Raw genomic sequence first — 19,699 nt, forward strand, 5'->3', positions numbered from 1 at the left:
TAGATGTAGGAGATGTTATAGAGACGTGAGCTAAACATTCTGCCACTTCGCACAATATCCAATTTATTGCTAAGACAGTTTGGGGTGACTACCTCTTTGTTGCTTTCAGGGATTTTCTTACAGCTTTTACTGCAAGAAAAAAAAAAAGAACTGAATGAAGTGGGGATGGCCAGTGGGGAAAAGACTTTTTGAAAGATTTCCCTGACTTTCAATTATGAGCATATTTAATGGCTTCATGTTTTTACTTCTTTTGAACTAAGTTGACTAGATTGTACTTGAACACAGGCAGTCCTTTCTCTATTTATTCTCATATTTAGTTTCTTCACTTCTTTCCCATCTTTTCTTCTTTTTTTTTTGTTATTTCAGCTAGATGCCTTATTATATGGATATACATTGAAAATATTCAAGAAAGGGGTGAGATATAAATAAGGCAAGATTGCAGAGAGATAGGATATCGTTTTAGTTGTGGTTAGCATCCCTTTATCTCATTTATAAATAATAAAACTAGAAGAAAATACGTTGAAGAGATTTGTGTGGACTCATATCAAGAATTATAGAGAACATTTTAGTGATAATTCCCCATATTCCAAGCTTCATTATTTTCTCAGTCTTCATCTATTCTGAAGATGTATTAAACAGCATCCATTGAGTGCTTTTTGGTTCCCCATAACATTTGACTTTCTTGACAGGGAATAGGTTAGTTATCACAGGAGCCTTAGTGTCAGTTCAGTGAGTTTTAACGATTGTATATATCCATGTAGCCACTACCTGAAATAAGGTGTAGTATGATTCCATCACCCCAGAAAACTTCCTCATGCCTTTTTCTAGTTGGTTCTCTTCCCCAACCCCCTCGCACCCTCTGCCCCAGGCAACCACTCATTTTTATTAATGATAGATTAGTTTTCCTACTCCAGAACTTCATGTAAATCAAATATGTTGTGTAACTCTTTTGTGCTTGGCTTCTTTTACTCAGCATAATGTTTTTTAGACTCACCCAAGCTGCTGTGTCATATTCTTTCCTTTTTATTTCCATTGTATGAGAATATACCAGGTTATCCATCCTGTTGATGGGTTGTTTCCAAATCTCTTTGAAGACATATGTTTTTATTTCTCTTGGGTAAATAAATGCCTAGGAATAGGATTTCTAGGTCATAGGGTAGATGTGTGTTTAATGTAAAAACAGACTGCCAAACAGTTCTCCAAAATGATTGTATTATTTTATATTCCTGCCAGCAGTGTATGAGAGTTACACTTGGTACATATCCTGGTACGTGTTTGGTTTTGTCAGTCATTATTTTAGTGGTGTGAAATGGTATCTCCTTCAGTTTTCATTTGCATTGCTCTGAAAACTGGTAATACTGACGTCTTTCCATGTGCTTATTGGCCATTTGTATATCTTCTTTTATGAAATGTCTCCTCCAGTCTCATTTTTTATTCGGTTGTTCATCAGTTTGTTGTTGAATTGTAGGAGTTCGTTATATATTCTGGATATGTGTGCTTTGTCAGATATAAATGCTATTATTGAGTATTTCTTTTTATGGTGTGTTTTGATGAGCAGAAATTTTAAATTTTGTTCAAATTTATCTCTTATTTTTTCTTTTATGGTTAGTGCTTTTTGTGTCCTAAGAAGCCTACCTATCCTTTTCTCCTTTTCTTTCTTTCCTTTTTTTTTTTTTTAAAGAACCCGTATGATTCTGGCTTGTATGTTTAGGTTTTTGATCTGTCTTGATTATTTTTATATTTAAACAGTTGCTTAAAAAATTCATACAATGCAGAAAAATATAGAAAACAAAATGAAAGTTAATAGTTGATGTGTCTCTTTCTAGGCCTCCTCTGTCCAGTACAGTCCTCACTAACCATATGTGGCTGCTGAGCATTAAAATGTGGCTAGTCTAAATTGAGATGTGTTTTAAGTGTTATGTATGCACTAATTTTTGAACAGTTAGTAAGAAAAAAATAAGCAAACTATCTCAATTTTTGTACCAATTTCATTATTGAAATGGTAACATTTTTAATTTATTGGGTTAAATAGAATAAATAATTAAAATTCACTTCACCTTTACATTTTTAATATGGATACTATAAAATTTTAAATTATATATGTGACTCTCATTTATTGTTTCCATTATATTTCAATTGAATAGCTCTGTTCTAGACCTTTCCCTAAGCATTTAGTAACCTTTGTGTATGTATCTGTGCTGGGAATTTTTTTTTCACATATAAAAGGTGGTTTTACTTACAAAAATGGAGTCATCTAAGCCTGTTTTCCTGAAATTTGTCATTTTTGCTTAAAAACATAAATACCCACTGACACATATCATGTTAGTGCCTGTATTGATAGATTTATCTGATATTCCTGATAATGGCTGCATAGTGTTCTGTATTGGATGTTCTGTAATTTATACAACCATTTCCCTATAGGGACATTTAGTTTATTTACCGTTCTGCTTTTTTTTTTTTTTTTTTTTTCTGTGGTACGCAGGCCTCTCACTGTTGTGGCCTCTCCCGTTGCAGAGCACAGGCTCCGGATGCGCAGGCTCAGTGGCCATGGCTCACGGGCCTAGCCACTCCACGGCATGTGGGATCTTCCTGGACCGGGGCACGAACCCGTGTCCCCTGCATCGGCAGGCGGACTCTCAACCACTGCGCCACCAGGGAAGCCCTACTGTTTTGCTTTTTGGTAAACAGTGTGTTCGTAGACACTGCTTCATATTTAGAAAGGTGATAAAAACTCATTAGAGTTTTCTTCTCAAATAGAAATGGTTATCGCAGCTAGGATGGGTGAATTGTGTAGAGGAAGTCAAGGTTCCCTTGTAAAGGACAAAATGGCTTCAGAGCTCTAATCAGAACAGTCTTAGGGGAACAGACTCTTTAAATATAGTGTATTTCTCCTGCTAGAGTTCAAACTGCCTCTCTTTTGTTCATGATCAGTTAGTTACATAGCAAGTTTAGGCTGGATGGAGGGTCACAAAGAAAAAGAAGCCAGAATTCTGTGCCTTGGCTTAGGAGAGTTTTTAATGTCCACTGTGTAAAAGTTCTTTTGAAAAGCTCTTCTCTTCTGCAATTATTTTCCTTTTTTTGTGAGCAAAACAACTTTCCTAATATTTATAAAACTTAGTATATGGCCAGTCATTTTGTGGGAAGAAAGTCCCATAAGAGAACCAATTAGTAAGCGTTAGCAAGAACAAGTGAGATGAGATTATTTAAATATACTTTGGTCAGTTTAACATCTGTTTGTGAGTGTTGAAATGGGCCAGCATGTTATTTCCATAAATGTGGCCTGGGAAATGTGCCTTCTTTTCAATTAGCACATGTAACTGATAAATCCAGACCTTGAAGTAGCTTTTAGAGGAAGGGAGGGAAGTGGACAGATGGGAGCAGCTGCCCCAGCAGAGAGGTGTGTCAAGCAATTCATCACCGTTTTATCTCCAGGCCAGAATTGTTTCAGTTCCTAAACTGGGAATTGAGTCTATGATCTGACTCCATGCCTAGGAATTTCTCTAAAACAGCAAGGTCGTGAACTTTATCTTAATACTGGTAAAGTTAATTTCCCTTTTCAGTTAGCAGTTTGCCTTTAGAATTTTGGAACTAAAATGTTTCCTTGCTGAGGCTTTTATTTTCCCCTTCCCTGACACATGTTCTGGCTTATTTATGATTCAAAAAGTCTTTTGAAGGGTGTTTGAATGTGTGTGTTCATTTAAATTTGTGGGGTACAGAGGTGCCAGGAATAAAAGTTAGCACTCCTTGTGTTAAAATATGATGATTTTATTGTATTTTTCCATGAAACAAAACCTGGAAGGAAGTTTTTGTTTTGTTTTGTTTTTTTAATTTCTTGGTTGCGCCGCACAGTGTGTGGGATCGTAGTTACCTGACCAGGGTTCAAATCTGCACCCCCTGCAGTGGAAGCGTGGAGTCTTAACCACTGGACCGTCAGGGAAGTCCCTGGAAGGAAAAGTTGAATGAACTTTGCAAGCAGTTAGGAAAGTAGAATTATTTCCAGACCTTAAACCCTGGATTGAGGCACAACTAGATTGCTTCTCTTAGATTTTCTGTTGATTCTTTCATGAAGTTATTTGATGCTCAGAGCCTGGTCTGAGTCTTTTTTAAATTTCTAGTTCTGATTGGATTTTGGAACCATTTTGCAGGCAACTATATATTGCTTCCTTAGAGAACTGGAAAGTTCCACTGATCTGGGTCCTTTGGCAGTAAGTTGACACTTTGTTGAGGCTAGTCAGCCCTCCTGGCTGGAGTCTTGAAATTGCGTGTGTGCCTCCTGCCCAGTGTTGAGTTATTCGTGAACAAATATAAAAACCATATACATCTGAATTTTGTTACCACTAGATTGTGTTCACTTTTTTTATTTATTTGAGGATTCTTAGCTCTTGTTCAGACTCTTCTTATAGCTTTTTTTTTTTTTTTTTTTGGCTGTGTTGCGCCTTCGTTGCTGCGCGCAAGCTCTCTCTAGTTGTGGCAAGCGGGGGCTACTCTTTGTTGCGGTGTGCAGGCTTCTCATTGTGGTGGCTTCTCTTGTTGCGGAGCACGGGCTCTAGGTGCGCGGGCTTCAGTAGTTGTGGCACGTGGGCTCAGTAGTTGGGGCTCGCAGGCTCTAGAGCGCAGGCTCAGTAGTTGTGGTGCACGGGGCTTAGTTGCTCCGTGGCTTGTGGGGTCTTCCCAGACCAGGGCTCGAACCCGTGTCCCCTGCATTGGCAGGCGGATTCTTAACCACTGTGCCACTGGGGAAGCCCTATAGCTATTATTTTGAGCATCTTGTGTTTATAATAGAGAGAAGAAAATACTGTCATGAATATTCCTGTTGCTGGCTCCTCCTTTGCAAGTAGGTAGAGTAAAATCATGTGCTTTTGACTGGGGCAGTTCTGCCATGAAAATGCAATTTTCAGCTTGAGTTGTAGCCACTCCATGCCACAGGGACTGGCACGTGCCCACAGGCAAAGCAGTATAACTGGGCTCTCTCAGCTGCCTCCCTTCTTCTGGTGTTTGACTCCACTCCAATGTCTGCCTGGTTTTTGTTGCTCTTTAGTGCCTTTAAATACTTGTTTTTCATGTTTTGTCCAGAGTTTATCATTGTTACCTGACTGTGGGAGGGTTAGTCCAAAAAAGCCACTCCACTATTACTGTGTTATTTCATTTAAAAATAGCTTCTCTCTTTACTCTCCCACCACAGGTATGTGTTTAACCTTGCCATTCAGCTTCCTCTATGACAGGGACTTCCCAGGTGGTCCAGTGGTTAAGGCTCCGTGCTTCCAGTGCAGGGGTGCGGGTTTGATCCCTGGTTGGGGAACTGAGATCCCACCTGCCACGTGGTGTGGCCAAAAAAAAACAAAAAGAAGAGCAAAAAAAAAAAAAACCTTCAGCTATGACATATACATTATAATTACTTTCTGAAAATTCTTCATGGGCTTTGAGTAGTAGTAGTACTACATACTAATACATTAAATGTTTAAGGTGCTGTAGGAAAACAACTAGCCAGTCACCATGGTGAAATTTGTGTTGTATTGATGGCCAAGTAACCCTCAGCACATTGTAGCCACAAATAAGTAACTTGGTTTCCACCTCATTGCCAGTATACTCAAAACACACTGTAAAACGTTTACAAAAATGATTAAAAAAAAAAAAAAGATGGTACTGATGAACCTAGTGGCAGGGCAGGAATAAAGACGTAGACAGAGAATGGACTTGAGGACACGGGTGGTGGGGAAGGGGAAGCTGGGGCAAAGGGAGAGTGACATGGACATATATACACTACGAAATGTAAAATAGATAGCTAGTGGGAAGCAGCCGCATAGCACAGGGAGATCAGCTCGGTGCTTTGTGACCACCTAGAGGGGTGGGATAGGGAGGGTGGGAGGGAGACGCAAGATGGAGGAGATATGGGGATATATGTATATGTATAGCTGATTCAGTTTGTAATAAAGCAGAAACTAACACACCGTTGTAAAGCAATTATACTCCAATAAAGATGTATTTAAGAAAAATGATGCAATAAATGACCAGGGTTTAGTAGGGTTAAAAGTGAACAATTGACGTACATTTATAAATGCCTAGATTAGTGGTTCTCAAACTATTTGGTCTTAGGACTTCTTTACATTCCTAAAAATTACTGAGAACCCAAAGAGCTTTTGATATCTGTTACTGTATTAGAAATTAAAACTAAGAAGTTTAAAACATTTATTTTCAAGTAGTAATAAACTCATTACATGTTAGTAAAACTAGCATTTTTATGGAAAATAAGTATATTTTCCAAAACAAAAAAAAATTCAGAAGAATGGCCTTGTTTTACATTTAGTTTAGTATTATCTCTAGAAAGATACTTAGGCAACTAATAACAGTATTTGTCTCAGGGGAGACAGGATTTGGTAACTGGAAGACAGGCGAGATAAGGGAGACATATTTTCAAATACTTTTTGAATGTTGTGCCTTGTACATTGATTACCATTTTTTAAGAAGTAAATTATTAAATAAAGCCCTTTTCTTCTGGCAGAAAGGTGCTTAAAATAATAGATTTTTAAAAATTATTTTAGGTACATTTATTTAGAGTGGAGAAGAGCCTCAGGAGACACTTCTTCAATCTAAATTTGATTCCCACTGTCTTTATCTCTCATAACCCCTTTTCTAACAAAAGAATCTTACAAAATATTCTTTTCTTTTGTAGCACTTACCTCAATTTGTAATTACATGGATTTTCTTGTATATTTTATTTTTTCACCTCTCTGCTCCCTCACTAGACTGTTAGCTCCCTGAGAGCATGAATCAAATCTGTTCACTATTCTCAATCTAGTACTTGGTTTATAATGGTTTGTCAGTATATATTTATAAAATGAATGAATGAGGATCTGTGGGAAACTCACATCAGTTTCCCATTTGTCAATGCTGAGCAGTTCTGGACAGTTGCCAGAATATAGATATCCTGCCCAAATACCATTTTTGTGTGGGTAAAAAGCTTCCTGCATTTGTTCAGGCTCCCCATAGATTGTATACTAGGTGAGCAGTAAGTATTTAGTAAGCATTTTAAAGGTGAGTGTCACAAGAGGGGGCCACAAGAAGGTTTTGTGCTCAGACTTTCATACGTGAAACCATTTTGCTGTTTTAAAGATTTTCTTCTCCATCTCATTCTTTGATTTGTTATGTTTTTCTCTAAATGAAATAAACATTAAAAAAAAAAGACCAAATCTGACTCTAATGCTGGAATAAAGAGCATTACACCAAACATTTCTTCATGCCTAGATGAAGTTGGCCAGATGTTTCATCTGTTTCCTTGTGCTGGTTCTTTTAGTATTCTCAGCTCATTCGCTGCTGGGTTGTCAGAGGCAAGCAGCTGGATTTCAAGGCCAGCAGTTTGTTCATACAACTACAAGACCCTCCATTGCCACAGGGTCTCCCACTGCCATAGTAATAAGAGCTAGTACTCTTGCTGTAGCCATTGAGGTCCACTCCTGCCCTTGCCTCAGGTTCCATGTAATTTCATTATTTATAAAAAGAATTATCGCCTTTGCTATGCAAAACAGTGGAGCAGAAGGTTTATAATCATTAGTAGGAAGACGCACAGTGAATGGTAGTTTTGTAGTAAAGTAATTTGTTTCCCTTTTATAAACAGGTCTTTAGCTTAGGTTTGCTTAATAAGTATAGGAATGAAGAGCAGAGTGTACTCTTCTGGAAGGTACCTCAGCTCATAGCTTGTTTTATAGATTGTGCCAAACTTTTTTTTTGACCTATGGTGAGCATATTTTCCAAACCAAAAATCAGCATACCTGCTCCGACATTATTTTTTTTTAATTTGTAGATTTACTTACCAGAAGAGTTGTACAGTGGTGTAAAAAATAAGTCAACAACATGGATGAACCTGAAAGGCATTATGCTACATGAAATAAGCTTCGTGGGTTTTTGTTTTCTTTTTTTCCCTAAATGAACACCTTTGCCCCGCCCCCCCCCCCAAAAAGTCAAATGTAGTTATACTTTAAGGAGTAAAGTAAAGAAGTTGGGATGGGATTGTCCAGGAAAATCCAGGACATAGGGATGCCTTTCCTAGAAGGAAGACAGGAGGTTGACTCTTCAAAAGAGTGGAAAGCTGTATTTTAATTTTCCACTTTACTGATCTTTCAGCATAATGTTGGCATCAACACTCCTAGAGCTGCAGCCTGGCCCCACCTCTCTACCCAAAGTAGGATGCTACACCACAGACTAAGCAAAAGCCATTGGTCCATATAGAGACTTCTTTTTGGTTATGAAGAACATCTTTGCCTTGAAGCCTGTACGGCAGACAAGTAAAAATAGAGTATAGTACTGACCCAGGACTGTCCCACGACTGTCATCACCTAATTTGTGGAGATCATACACTCTAGGAAATAGCAAGTGTTTGATGGCGGCAAAAGCACCTCTGGGAAAGAATAACTTCGTTGAACACTTGGGTTTTTCTGAGTTTCTTCATCTTATACAAATAACTTCCTGTAGGTATGGGAATTATTGGTCAAGACAGGCTCTTTTGCTTGTTTTTCTAGGCCTCGCTTCCAGTCCATGCCATAGTTGCACATTGCAGAATAGGAGAAGGAAGAGGGCAACGAAGTAACAAAAGTTCTGAAAACAAATACAAGGAAACTAGGGGAACCAAAGAGGAAACAGACATGAGAAATTCAGAAAGAACCCAGACTAGTAGAGAACATGCCCATGTGTTATTTTCCATGGTATATTTATGGAGGCTACAGGTGCCTTGGGAGTTCTATTGTGTATTGTAAATGTTTCATTCTCTGAGCTTTTCTAATCGTTATCCCTTTCTAAGTCTTTGTAATATCTGACCTAACATTCTGTTTGAGATGGGATTTTTAGTTCCTGCTGGACCTCTTCTTGTCCCAAAGTAGCAAAGTCTAACACTGCTGATAGCACTATCACTCTGGGAGCATTTATGGGGACCTGAATCTATGACTTAAACCCAGAATTTCACCTGTGAAAGTTCTCATTACTGGGTAGTGGTTGGGTATTGTCATTGTGCACAGGGCCATGTGTATATGATGAGGTCATAAGCCCCAAGACAGTGGGAACCCAGTCTACTTGGTTGACTCACCTCTGTATCAGCACCCAGAAAAATTTATGTTAGAAATAGGCACTCAATAAATATTTGTTGAATTAATGAATGATTTTAGGGAGGAGATTAGAGAATGGGTGGTAGGATATTTGAAAGGACAGCCAAAAATGAATCTTAACACTAAAGAATTTGGATTAATATTACTGGAAACCATGTGGACAATCAACTGCTATTTCTTACTTTTTAATAAAGAAGTCTTAGGACTTCCCTGGTGGCGCAGTGGTTAAGAATCCGCCTACCAATGCAGGGGACACAGGTTCAAGCCCTGGTCCGGGAAGATCCCACATGCTGCAGAGCAACTAAGCCTGTGTGCCACAACTACTGAGCCTGCGCTCTAGAGCCCGTGAGCCGCAACTACTGAAGCCTGCACGCTTAGAGCCCGTGCTGTGCAACAAGAGAAGCCACCGCAGTGAGAAGCCCGCGCACCGCAACGAAGAGTAGCCCCCTGCTCGCAGCAACTAGAGAAAGCCCGTGCACCGCAACGAAGACCCAACACAGCCAAAAATAAATAAATAAATTTATTTTTTTTAAAAAAGTCTGTCATCTCTAGATCCTCTTAAAAAAAAAAAAAAAGAAGTCTTATATGTGACATTTTAACTATTTTACCTGTAATATTTCTGTGGTTTCATAGTACATTATTTAATTTCTCTATTGACACTGTTGTTTAAATATTAAACATTAACTAAAATTTAATGTGGCTTGTTCTTTTAAATACTTTAAACAACTTAACATAAAATATATTATAAATGTGATTATTATAAAACTTACTGGGACTTCCCTGGTGATCCAGCGGTAAAGAATCTGCCTTCCAATGCAGGGGATGTGAGTTTGATCCCTGGTTGGGGAACTAAGATTCAACTTGCCGCAGGGCAACTAAGCCCGCATGCCACAACTACTGAGCTCGACCACCTCAACTAGAGAGCCTGCGTGCCACAAACTACAGAGCCCATGCGCCCTGGGGCCTACACACCACAAATAGAGAGAAGCCCGCGTGCTGCAGCTAAGACCCAGCACAGCCAAATAAATAAATAAATAAAAACACCGAGATTTTAAAAAAACAACAGGGCCTCCCTGGTGGCGCAGTGGTTGGGAGTCCGCCTGCCGATGCAGGGGATACGGGTTCGTGCCCCGGTCTGGGAGGATCCCATATGCCGTGGAGCGGCTGGGCCCGTGAGCCATGGCCGCTGAGCCTGTGCGTCCGGAGCCTGTGCTCCGCAACGGGAGAGGCCACAACAGTGAGAGGCCCGCGTACCGCAAGGAAAAAAAAAAAACAAAAAACAAAACAACAACAACAACAACTTATAACTATCTGGTTTGGAGTAAACTGCTGGCTAATTTCCAGTTATCTTGATTTTTTGCACTTAATAGAAAACTATGAAAGGGATTTTAATCAGCCAGAGAGAAGTTATTGTCATATCTGCTATTTTTGTCTTTACCTTATTCTCCCTATGGGTGTTACTGAGAAGAAGGAAGGGGGTTACTACTATTCCTTTCCACGTACAGAAACCCATTTTAGACCCTCTGGACGTTCCATTCGTAATGCTAAATTATTTTTACAAAATTAGTTTGATTTGTGCAGTGTCGCAGTCTGGCCAACAGCGTAGTCTTTAAGCTGCCTGTTTAATCCTTTCAGCACAGCTCTGACAGACTTAAAAATATCCTTGCTTTCTGGCAATGCTAGAAAGTACCAGAACAGTATTGACTGTTTTCTTGCCCCAGGACATGGAGGCATCTCCCATTCAGTCCTGGTTCTTTTTAGTGGAGAGAAATAGTAGAGATCAAAACCTGGGCTTATGAATGGTGGTGACCAGCAAAAGTACTGCTGTTGCTGTTACACTAATTTTAGTGACAGAGCTTTGTTTTCCTGTTCATTATAATATATTGCCTGCATACAAAGAACATATACTTAATGTATACCTAAGAAATACAAACAAAACAAACATCCATACACTGATTACCCAGCTTAAGGAAGGAAGCATTATTAAACTTCAGAAATGCCCTGTGTATCCTTCTGTTTTGCATCTCCTTTCAACCCCCAAGAGGTAACCACCATCTTAATTTTTATTTTTGTCATTCTCTTACTTTTCTTTAGTTTTTTTTGTTACCATGTATGTACCCTGAAACATTTATTATTTAGTTTTGCTCATTTTTGAACTTGAAATATGCTGTCTTACAGTATGTATTCTTCTTTGACTGATTTTTTTTCAGTTCACCTTACTTTGAGATCCACGTTGATGTGGTAGCGTCAGTTCAGTCATATTCACTGCTTTATTATATTCCATAGTATGTCACCATTTTTGCATTTTCCTCTATTGTTTCCCATTTTTTGCTCTTGGAAAAATATTGCTGTGAACATTCCCATACACGTTTCCTTATGCACGTGTGTAGGTGTTTCTCCAGGTCATTGTTTTGGGACATGTTTTTAACCATGACCCCATAGTAAGAAATATAATAAGGCAGAATGCACTATTTATGTGTAATGAGGTAAAAATATAACATTTTATTCCATTCACTTTCATTAAAATAAAATACTGGTTGTGACCCACTAAATTGATTCATGATCCATTGGGTTAAAACCAGCAGTTTGAGAACTGCCCTAAGAGTGAATTTGCTGCGTCTAGAATGTGTTTAAATGTTAACCTAAGAAGATTATGTCTGTTTTTCAAAGTGGTTGAACCTGTCTAGCAGCAAGTGAGAGTTCCTATTCCTCCAATCCTTCGCATTGGCAAACTTCGGAATTGCCAGTTTCATGAGTGTGAAATGGTACGTCCTGTAGCTTTAATTTGCATTTCCCCATTACTGGTTGAATTATCTAGTGGGGAGACAATTTTATTTACTATTAGAGTGTGCTTTGATGTTCATCTAAATATAAAGTACGTCTTCACCGTTCTTGGATCTTGAGGCTTTTGAAAATCTGATGAAAGTTAAGGACCTCCCTCCTAGAAAAATTACACATATACAATTATATGTAAATTTGACATACAATATCAGAGAGTTCTTGACCATTTTAGGACCTTTAGAGGAAGAGATAGCTGGTAAAAACTTCCCAGGAACTCCCAGCAACACAGATGGCTGATTTCTCTGTTCCATCTGAGTCAGTTACTGTGCTGGGTTGAGGCTTCCCTCCTCCACACCAACGCCCCCACCTCCATCCTGAGGCTTTCTGGAGAAGTGTGATATGGCCTGCAGCTTTGCATTGGTGGCAGAATTTGTTGTCTATCATGGGGTACCAGCGTACGTAATAACACTGTGTGTATAGACAGTGTGTGCTAAAGATGAGTGACAGAGTAGAGGCTATAAATTCAACACAACCCAAAAAATTGAAGCTGAAAGCAACTAATAAAAGACTCTAAGAATATACAGAAGAGAGTGGGCGGGATACATGTTTTTTCTATATGAGATGATAGATTGAACCAATTTTATTTAAATCTTAATAGGATAGTCCAGTAGCCTTGAGGCTTTGGTGACTCCTTGGTAACTGATGAGAGTTACATGGACCCCACTTATAGTTAAAATTATTTGTATTATGACATAGTTAATAAGTGGATATAATTGTACATGTGTAAATTGATCTTCAGAGAAAAATGGTTTTGCTTTCCTTATCTTCCAGTACCATAGATATTTTTCTGCTTGATTTTCCCTAGGGCTTTTCTTACTCATCTAATGCAGTATTTAGAATTTATCCCACTACTTTGGCTCCAAGAAACTTTATTCACTCACTACCCAGCCATGTGACTCAACACCCAGTCAGTGGTTAAGACTAATTAGAAGCATTATTCTCCTCAGAGACACCGCCAGCTCTTCCCTGACTTCCACTCCAAAGTCCCCAAGTCTGTGAAATAAAGCTGTCTTATAGTATAAGGACACTTGTGTTTACTTTCAGAAGGGACCTCCTTCCAGAAGACATTTTTTATTTGATTGGATAAGAGGTATGTGTGGGTAAGTCACGAAATGGCTATTCCAAGCTCTATTGGGAGACCAGCATCTGAAAAGGTAGAAAGTACACAAGATTCAGCCAAGTAGAAAACTAGTTGTCTCTCTGGCAGATCATTTTCAGCTTTCTTTGGAGTGTATCCATTAGCAATGCAAATGTGGGGTTTGATAGCACAATAAACGAAACATTGAAAACTTTAGATGGTACTTATGAAATTGACTCTAGTCAAGTAGACAGTGAAGCACATCCCTATTAGGCCAGAGGTAGTTATCCCTTTATTCTGCATTCAAAACCAGTTACTTTTAATGGTCCTGAATATGTCTCCAAATTTGCTTAGGACTGTTATCCCCGGAGAAAAGATAAGAGAATCTGATAAAAGGCAAGCCACTTGCCTTAGTACTAGGTGGAAGTGGTGATGGTCAGGGAAACTGCTAACAGGCTGCAAAGGCATGGAGTCTCAGGAAAGACTGGCTTCGTGGTTTGGCAAATCCAAGGCATGAGATTTGGTGGTTTTGTTGTTTTGTCTTACTTTATTGCTCTTTAAGAGTCTTTAGGCGGGGAGCTGGGGGTTACTTCCCTGGTGGCGCAGTGGTTAAGAATACACCTGCCAGTGCAGGGGACATGGGTTCAAGCCCTGGTCCGGGAAGATCCCACATGCTACAGAGCAACTAAGCCTGGGTGCCACAACTACTGAGCCTGCGCTCTAGAGCCTGCAAGCCACAATTACAGAGCCCGAGTGCCACAAGTACTGAAGCCCACGCGCGTAGAGCCTGTGCTCCACAACAAAGAGAGGCCACCACAATGAGAAGACCGTTCACCACAATGAAGAGTAGCCCCCACTCTCAGCAGCTAGAGAAAGCCCATATGCAGCAATGAAGACCCAACTCAGCCAAAAATAAAAATAAAGAAATAAAATTTTTAAAAAAGAGTCTTTGGGGGGAAAAATTAAATGCACGGACTAACTAAAACTTCAACACTTGATTCACTACACAGCATATCAGCCTCTGCAGAGCTTTGCTATTTTGGAGCCAGTGGTGTGAATGATTCCCTGTTAATAAGAATCTGGCTTTTTTTTTTTCCCCCTATTGGAGAAAAGGAGCTTGTATGCATGTTACCCTACCTCGGCAGTTCTCAAGCTCTTTGTTCTCAGGACCTCTTAGCACTCTTCAAAATTATTGAGTGCTAGTGGGGGGCGGGGGATGAATTGGGAGATTGGAATTGACATATAAACACTGATGATACTATGTGTAAAATAGATAACTAATGAGAACCTACTGTATAGCATAGGGACCTCTACTCAGTGCTGTGTGATGACCTAAATGGGAAGGAAATCCAAAAAAGAGGGGATATATGTATACGTATAGCTGATTCACTTTGCTGTGCAGTAGAAACTAACACAGCATTGTAAAGCAAAAAAAAAAAATTTACTGAATTGGTTATAACTGCCATTTGTAGTATAAAAAGTTAAAACTGGGAACACTTTTAAATACTTATTAATTCATTTTCAAATAACAATAATGAACTCTGATACATGTTAATATAAACAAGTGACTACATACTACTATAAAAATTGTTATTGTGGTAAAAGACATAATATATAACATACTATTTTAACCTTATTTAACTGTACAGTTAAGTGGCACTAAGTACATTCACATTGTTAGGCAACTCTCACCATCATCCATCTCCTGAATTTTTCACCTTCCTAAACTGAAACTGTCCCCATTAAACAGTAACTCCCCATTCCCCTCCCCAGGGGGCACCTACCAACATACTTTCTGACTCTGAATTTGACTATTCTGGGTACCTTGTATAAGTGGAATCAAACAGTATTTGTCTGCACCTAATGTATATGGTAATGCATTTTTAAGGTTAACTTAATATATGTCTTGCAAACAGATTGTACCTTCTTTTTTTTCCCCCCCGTGCTATACAGTAGGCCCTCACCAGCCATCTACTTTGTACACAGTAGTGTACGTACGTCAATCCCAATCTCCCAGTCCATCCCACCCACCCCCCTCCTTGGTGTTCATACGTTTGTTCTCTACGTCTGTGTCTCTATTTCTGCTTTGCAAATAGGTTTGTCTGTACCATTTTTTTTAATTACACATGTGTTAATATACGATATTTGTTTCTCTCTTTCTGACTTATTTTGCTCTGTATGACAGTCTCTCAATTCATCCACATCTCTGCAAATGGCACGATTTCGTTCCTTTTTATGGCTGAGTAATATTCCATTGTATATATGTACCACATCTTCTTTATCTATTCCTCTGTTGATGGGCATTTAGGTTGCTTAATAAGTATATTTACCAAAAGATTAGAGTCATGGTGTGATTTTCTCTCCTTAATGTCTGGTTTAATAGAAGATAGCTAGATTCTCAGGTCTGCTGTTCCGTTCAGTCTTTTTTTTTTTTTTTGGCTGTGTTTGGTCTTCATTGCTGCCCGCAGGCTTTCTCTAGTTGCGGTAAGCGGGGGCTACTCTTTATTGCAGTGCACTGGCTTCTCATTGCAGTGGCTTCTCTTGTTGTAGAGCACGGGCTCTAGGCACGCGGGCTTCAGTCGTTGTGGCACGTGGGCTCAGTAGTTGTGGCTAACGGGCTCTAGAGCGCAGGCTCAGTATTTGTGGCGCATGGGCTTCATTGCTCCGTGGCATGTGGGATCTTCCCGGACCGGGCTCAAACCCATGTCCCCTGCATTGGCAGGTGGATTCTAAACCACTGTCCCACCAGGGAAGCCCTGTTCAGTCTGTTTTAGTATGTTATTTTGGTTGAATGATATGAAGAAAAGCCAGCCTCATACAGATACGTAGTTGGAAAAGGAAGGAGTATTTTAATAGCTGTTTAGATAATTTTGGATATCATTTTGTGGTACTACACCAAAATATGAATGATGGTAGTTTCTTTTCTGTAAGAAAGTTTATTACAACTTTTTTTTTGTTATAGCAAAACTGAAGAGTAAATACCAATCATGTGTGACTAATGAAATATAGTATTATATCTACACAATGGAATATAATGCAGCTATTAAACACTGAGATCAGTATGTACTTACGGGGAAAGCCTCTGAAGTACATAATTTAAAAAAATAGGAGACTAGAAGTAGCAGTTTAATGAGAGGTTAAGCCAATAGGAGCCTAGCTTCTTGGCTTCAAAGTCCAGATCTGCTACTTCCTAGTTATGGAATATTGAGAAATGTCTTAATTTCTCTGTGCCTCTCCTACTATCCTTTGCTTTGGATGAACTCTCTAGCTGAACCTTATTTTTCTGAGATCTTTAACTCTAAATAATGGTCTCAATTCAGGAATTAAAATGTCCAGAACTCCCACATTCCCAATACCTACAACAAAAGAAAGAGGGAGAGAAGGTTCTTTTGCCTTTGGTAACTAGGACATCATTGGCGACCTCCACCAGGTGATTTCAGAAGAGGAGTAAGACAGAACCCAAATGGCAGTGGGAGAAGGAAGGAGTGAGGGCTGTGGAAGGGGTGGAGCAAGTGAGGGCAGACTTTTGGAGCAGCTACAGAGGGAAAAGCTAAAATAGAGGAAAGAGGTGTATTTAAAGAAGTGAGGTTGCTGAGGAGGCGGGAAAAGATGGATGGAATTCTCAGCTCAGGGGCGTGCATTAGTTTTGGAATAGAAGCTACGAGAATACACACTTAGAGCCTCCACGTAGGGAAAATGACCCGGAAGTTAAGAGGGTTCCTGCTTGATAGCTCCTGTTTACTCCCTACAGCAAAGAGGGGATGATGTTACGGACTCAAGGAGTGTGGTGGTGGTTGGGATGGTCTTTGGGAAATGGGAAAGGGGAGCTTCCTAGACAGTCACTCCCTAGGATTTCTGAACAGCTTTAAGAGCAAGCAGGTCTGAGTTTGGAAATTATAGGTTTGTGGGATCTGTGTAGCTCTGTGATTTTCCCTGGAAGCCTCAGAAGCAGGATTGCAGGCATAGAGCATGCCTTCAGGGACATGCTGCAGGCTGTCTCAGAGGAACTCCAACACCAAAAGGGCCAAAGACAACATCAGACCTTCCTCCTTATTTTGCTGCAGGCATTCTTCATTAGGCAGCACAATCCATCAAATAAAGAGAATATTTTATATAACTCCCCTCTTGAAAAAGCAGCACCTTGATTTCCCTGTTTAAAAACACAATACTAAACATGGACTAGCTTAACAAAACACAGCCACTGTGGGTGGCTTTATGCATTAGCATCTAATTCATCAGCACACCAAATTCAAACACTTGAGTGTCTTTATTTAATACATGAAGTTCTCCAGTGGTAGTTTCTTATTTTTTTCCTAAGGTTGATTTGTTTGTTTTGTTTTTTTAATTGATTTTTTTGGCTGCGCTTGGTCTTCATTGCTGAGCGCAGGCTTTCTCTAGTTGCAGCGAGCAGGGGCTACTCTCTGTTGAGGTGCACGAGCTTCTCATTGTGGTGACTTCTCTTGTTGTGGAGCATGGGCTCTAGGCGCGCGGGCACGCAGGCTCTAGAGTGCGGGCTCAGTAGTTATGGCTCACGGGCTTAGTTGCTCCGCAGCATGTGGGATCTTCCCAGACTGGGGCTCGAACCCGTGTCCCCTGCATTGGCAGGCAGACTCTTCTTTTTTTTTTTAATTTATTTTCGGCCACGTTTGGTCTTCGTTGCTGCGTGCAGGCTTTCTCTAGTTGCAGTGAGTGGGGGCTACTCTTCATTGCAGTGCACAGGATTCTCATTGTGGTGGCTTTTCTTGTTGTGGAGCACAGGCTCTAGGTGCGTGGGCTTCAGTAGTTGTGGCACACGGGCTCAGTAGTTGTGGCGCACGGGCTTAGTTGCTCCATGGCACGTGGGATCTTCCCGGACAGGGCTCAAACCCATGTTCCCTGCATTGGCAGGCAGATTCTTAACCACTGTGCCACCAGAGAAGTCCTGGCAGGCGGATTTTTAACCACTGGACCACCAAGGAAGTCCCTCCAATGGTAGTATCTTAAAGTTTAGTTGCAATGTGGAATCTGAAAACTGATCAGATTTTGTACTATTACATTAAAATCTTTGGTCTTGCATTTTGAATGAATTTTTTTTTACCAATATGCATGATTTGTAACACCATGCATTAGTTATTTGGAAAATACTAGTTCACTGGGTTATGTAGTTCTAATGTTGACTGATTTCATTAACAAGTTATATTCATTAGTATCACCACCAATCTCATCAGAAAGTCTTTAAGCACCGGGAAGCTGTCCAGCTCACAGTGGTAGATACAAGTTTTCCAGAATTTTAAAGCTCAAAATTATCATTGGCAGCAAATACTGTCAGTTGTTCTTCAAATGACAGACTTCTTTCATTTTTCAGAAATGAGAAAATGTCTGCCAAGTACCCAAGTATGAATAACCATAGTTTATCTGGGAAAGCAGATTTAGCTTGCAACTCAGTTGCACAAATGCTTTTCCTGGAGACCACCACTCTTGGCAGGAGAGCTTTATGCTTACTTCCCATTTCATAAAATAGAATATTAAAAAGATATCTATTTAAGAATTAAGATTTAATAAATTAACCTCATTATTAATAAAATTGTATGTATTTCATTACAAATACAATTATAAATATGGTATATAGAATATTTACTTCACTTAATTTTTATTGATTGATTTATTTTTGGCTGCGTTGGGTCTTTGTTCCTGCACATGGGCTTTCTCTAGTTGCAGCAAGCAGGGGCTACTCATTGCGGTGCATGGGCTTCTCATTGCAGTGGCTTCTCTTGTTGCGGAACACGGGTTCTAGACACGTGAGCTTCAGTAGTTGCAAGACATGGGCTCAGTAGTTGTGGCATGTGGGCCCTAGAGCACACGGGCTTCAGTAGTTGTGGTGCAAGGGCTCTAGGGCGCACGGGCTTCAGTAGTTGTGGCTCGCAGGTTCTAGAGTGCAGGCTCAGTAGTTGTGGCACACAAGCTTAGTCGCTCTGTGGATGTGGGATCTTCCTGGACCAGGGATCGAACCCGTGTCCCCTGCATTGGCAGGAGGATTCTTAACCACTGCGCCACCAGGGAACTCCTCACTTAATTTTTACTGCTTTGGGTTTTTTAATAAAAGTAAGGGTCTTATTTTAGAATAATTTTATAGTGAATAACCTGAATAGTTTATTTCAGACAAGTTGCTAAAATGATAGAGTTCTCATGTATTTTTCATCCAGCTTCCCCTCATTTTAACATCTTACATGACCATGGAACATTTGTCAAAATTAAGATATCAACAGTGGGACAGAACTCTTAACCAAACTCTAAACTTTATTCCAGTTTTCCCATGAGTGTCCTTTTGCTATTCCAGGATCCAATCCAGACTATCCCATTGCATTTAGGCAGCAATTTTTTAAATAATACTTTCTCCTTTTCTCTACCACATTTAAGGAAATAAATAAACGTAAGATTTATGGAAGAGTTGCAGAGATAGAACAGAGAATACCATGTACCCTCCACCCAGGTTCCCCTAATGTGAACATCTTGCATAATGACAGTGCGTTTGTCCAAAGCTAATAGACCAACAAGGCTGCCATGTTTTTATACCATCATGGAGACACCTCCCCTGTAGATATGTCTTAGATTTGGGGGGACCTCCATATCTGTGAGCTTCTCACTCTCATGATTTCAAGCTTGGAGTCAGGCAGACCAGGGCTTTGCACCCCACTCCAGCCATGTCCCG

The 19,699-nt window shown here is 39.8% G+C and overlaps 1 protein-coding gene across 2 annotated transcripts in view; it reads left to right on the top strand.

The window, feature by feature from the left end:
* CFDP1 (craniofacial development protein 1) overlaps positions 1-19,699 on the top strand; it is a 131,014-nt gene that overhangs the window by 51,043 nt on the left and 60,272 nt on the right. Inside the window, exon 6 of one of the 2 annotated variants that reach the window (XM_081217251.1) lies at positions 9,287-9,805. The exons of the other annotated variant lie outside the window; for it this stretch is intronic. Within the exon in view, the coding sequence (XP_081073377.1) occupies positions 9,287-9,419 (133 nt within the window). The 3' untranslated portion in view covers positions 9,420-9,805. Of the gene's footprint in view, positions 1-9,286; positions 9,806-19,699 lie in introns of those variants that run through there. 2 annotated transcript variants of the gene reach the window in all.

The sequence above is a fragment of the Mesoplodon bidens genome (assembly GCF_964165515.1).
Source record: "Mesoplodon bidens genome assembly, chromosome: 18".
NCBI classification, from domain to species: Eukaryota; Metazoa; Chordata; class Mammalia; order Artiodactyla; family Ziphiidae; genus Mesoplodon; species Mesoplodon bidens.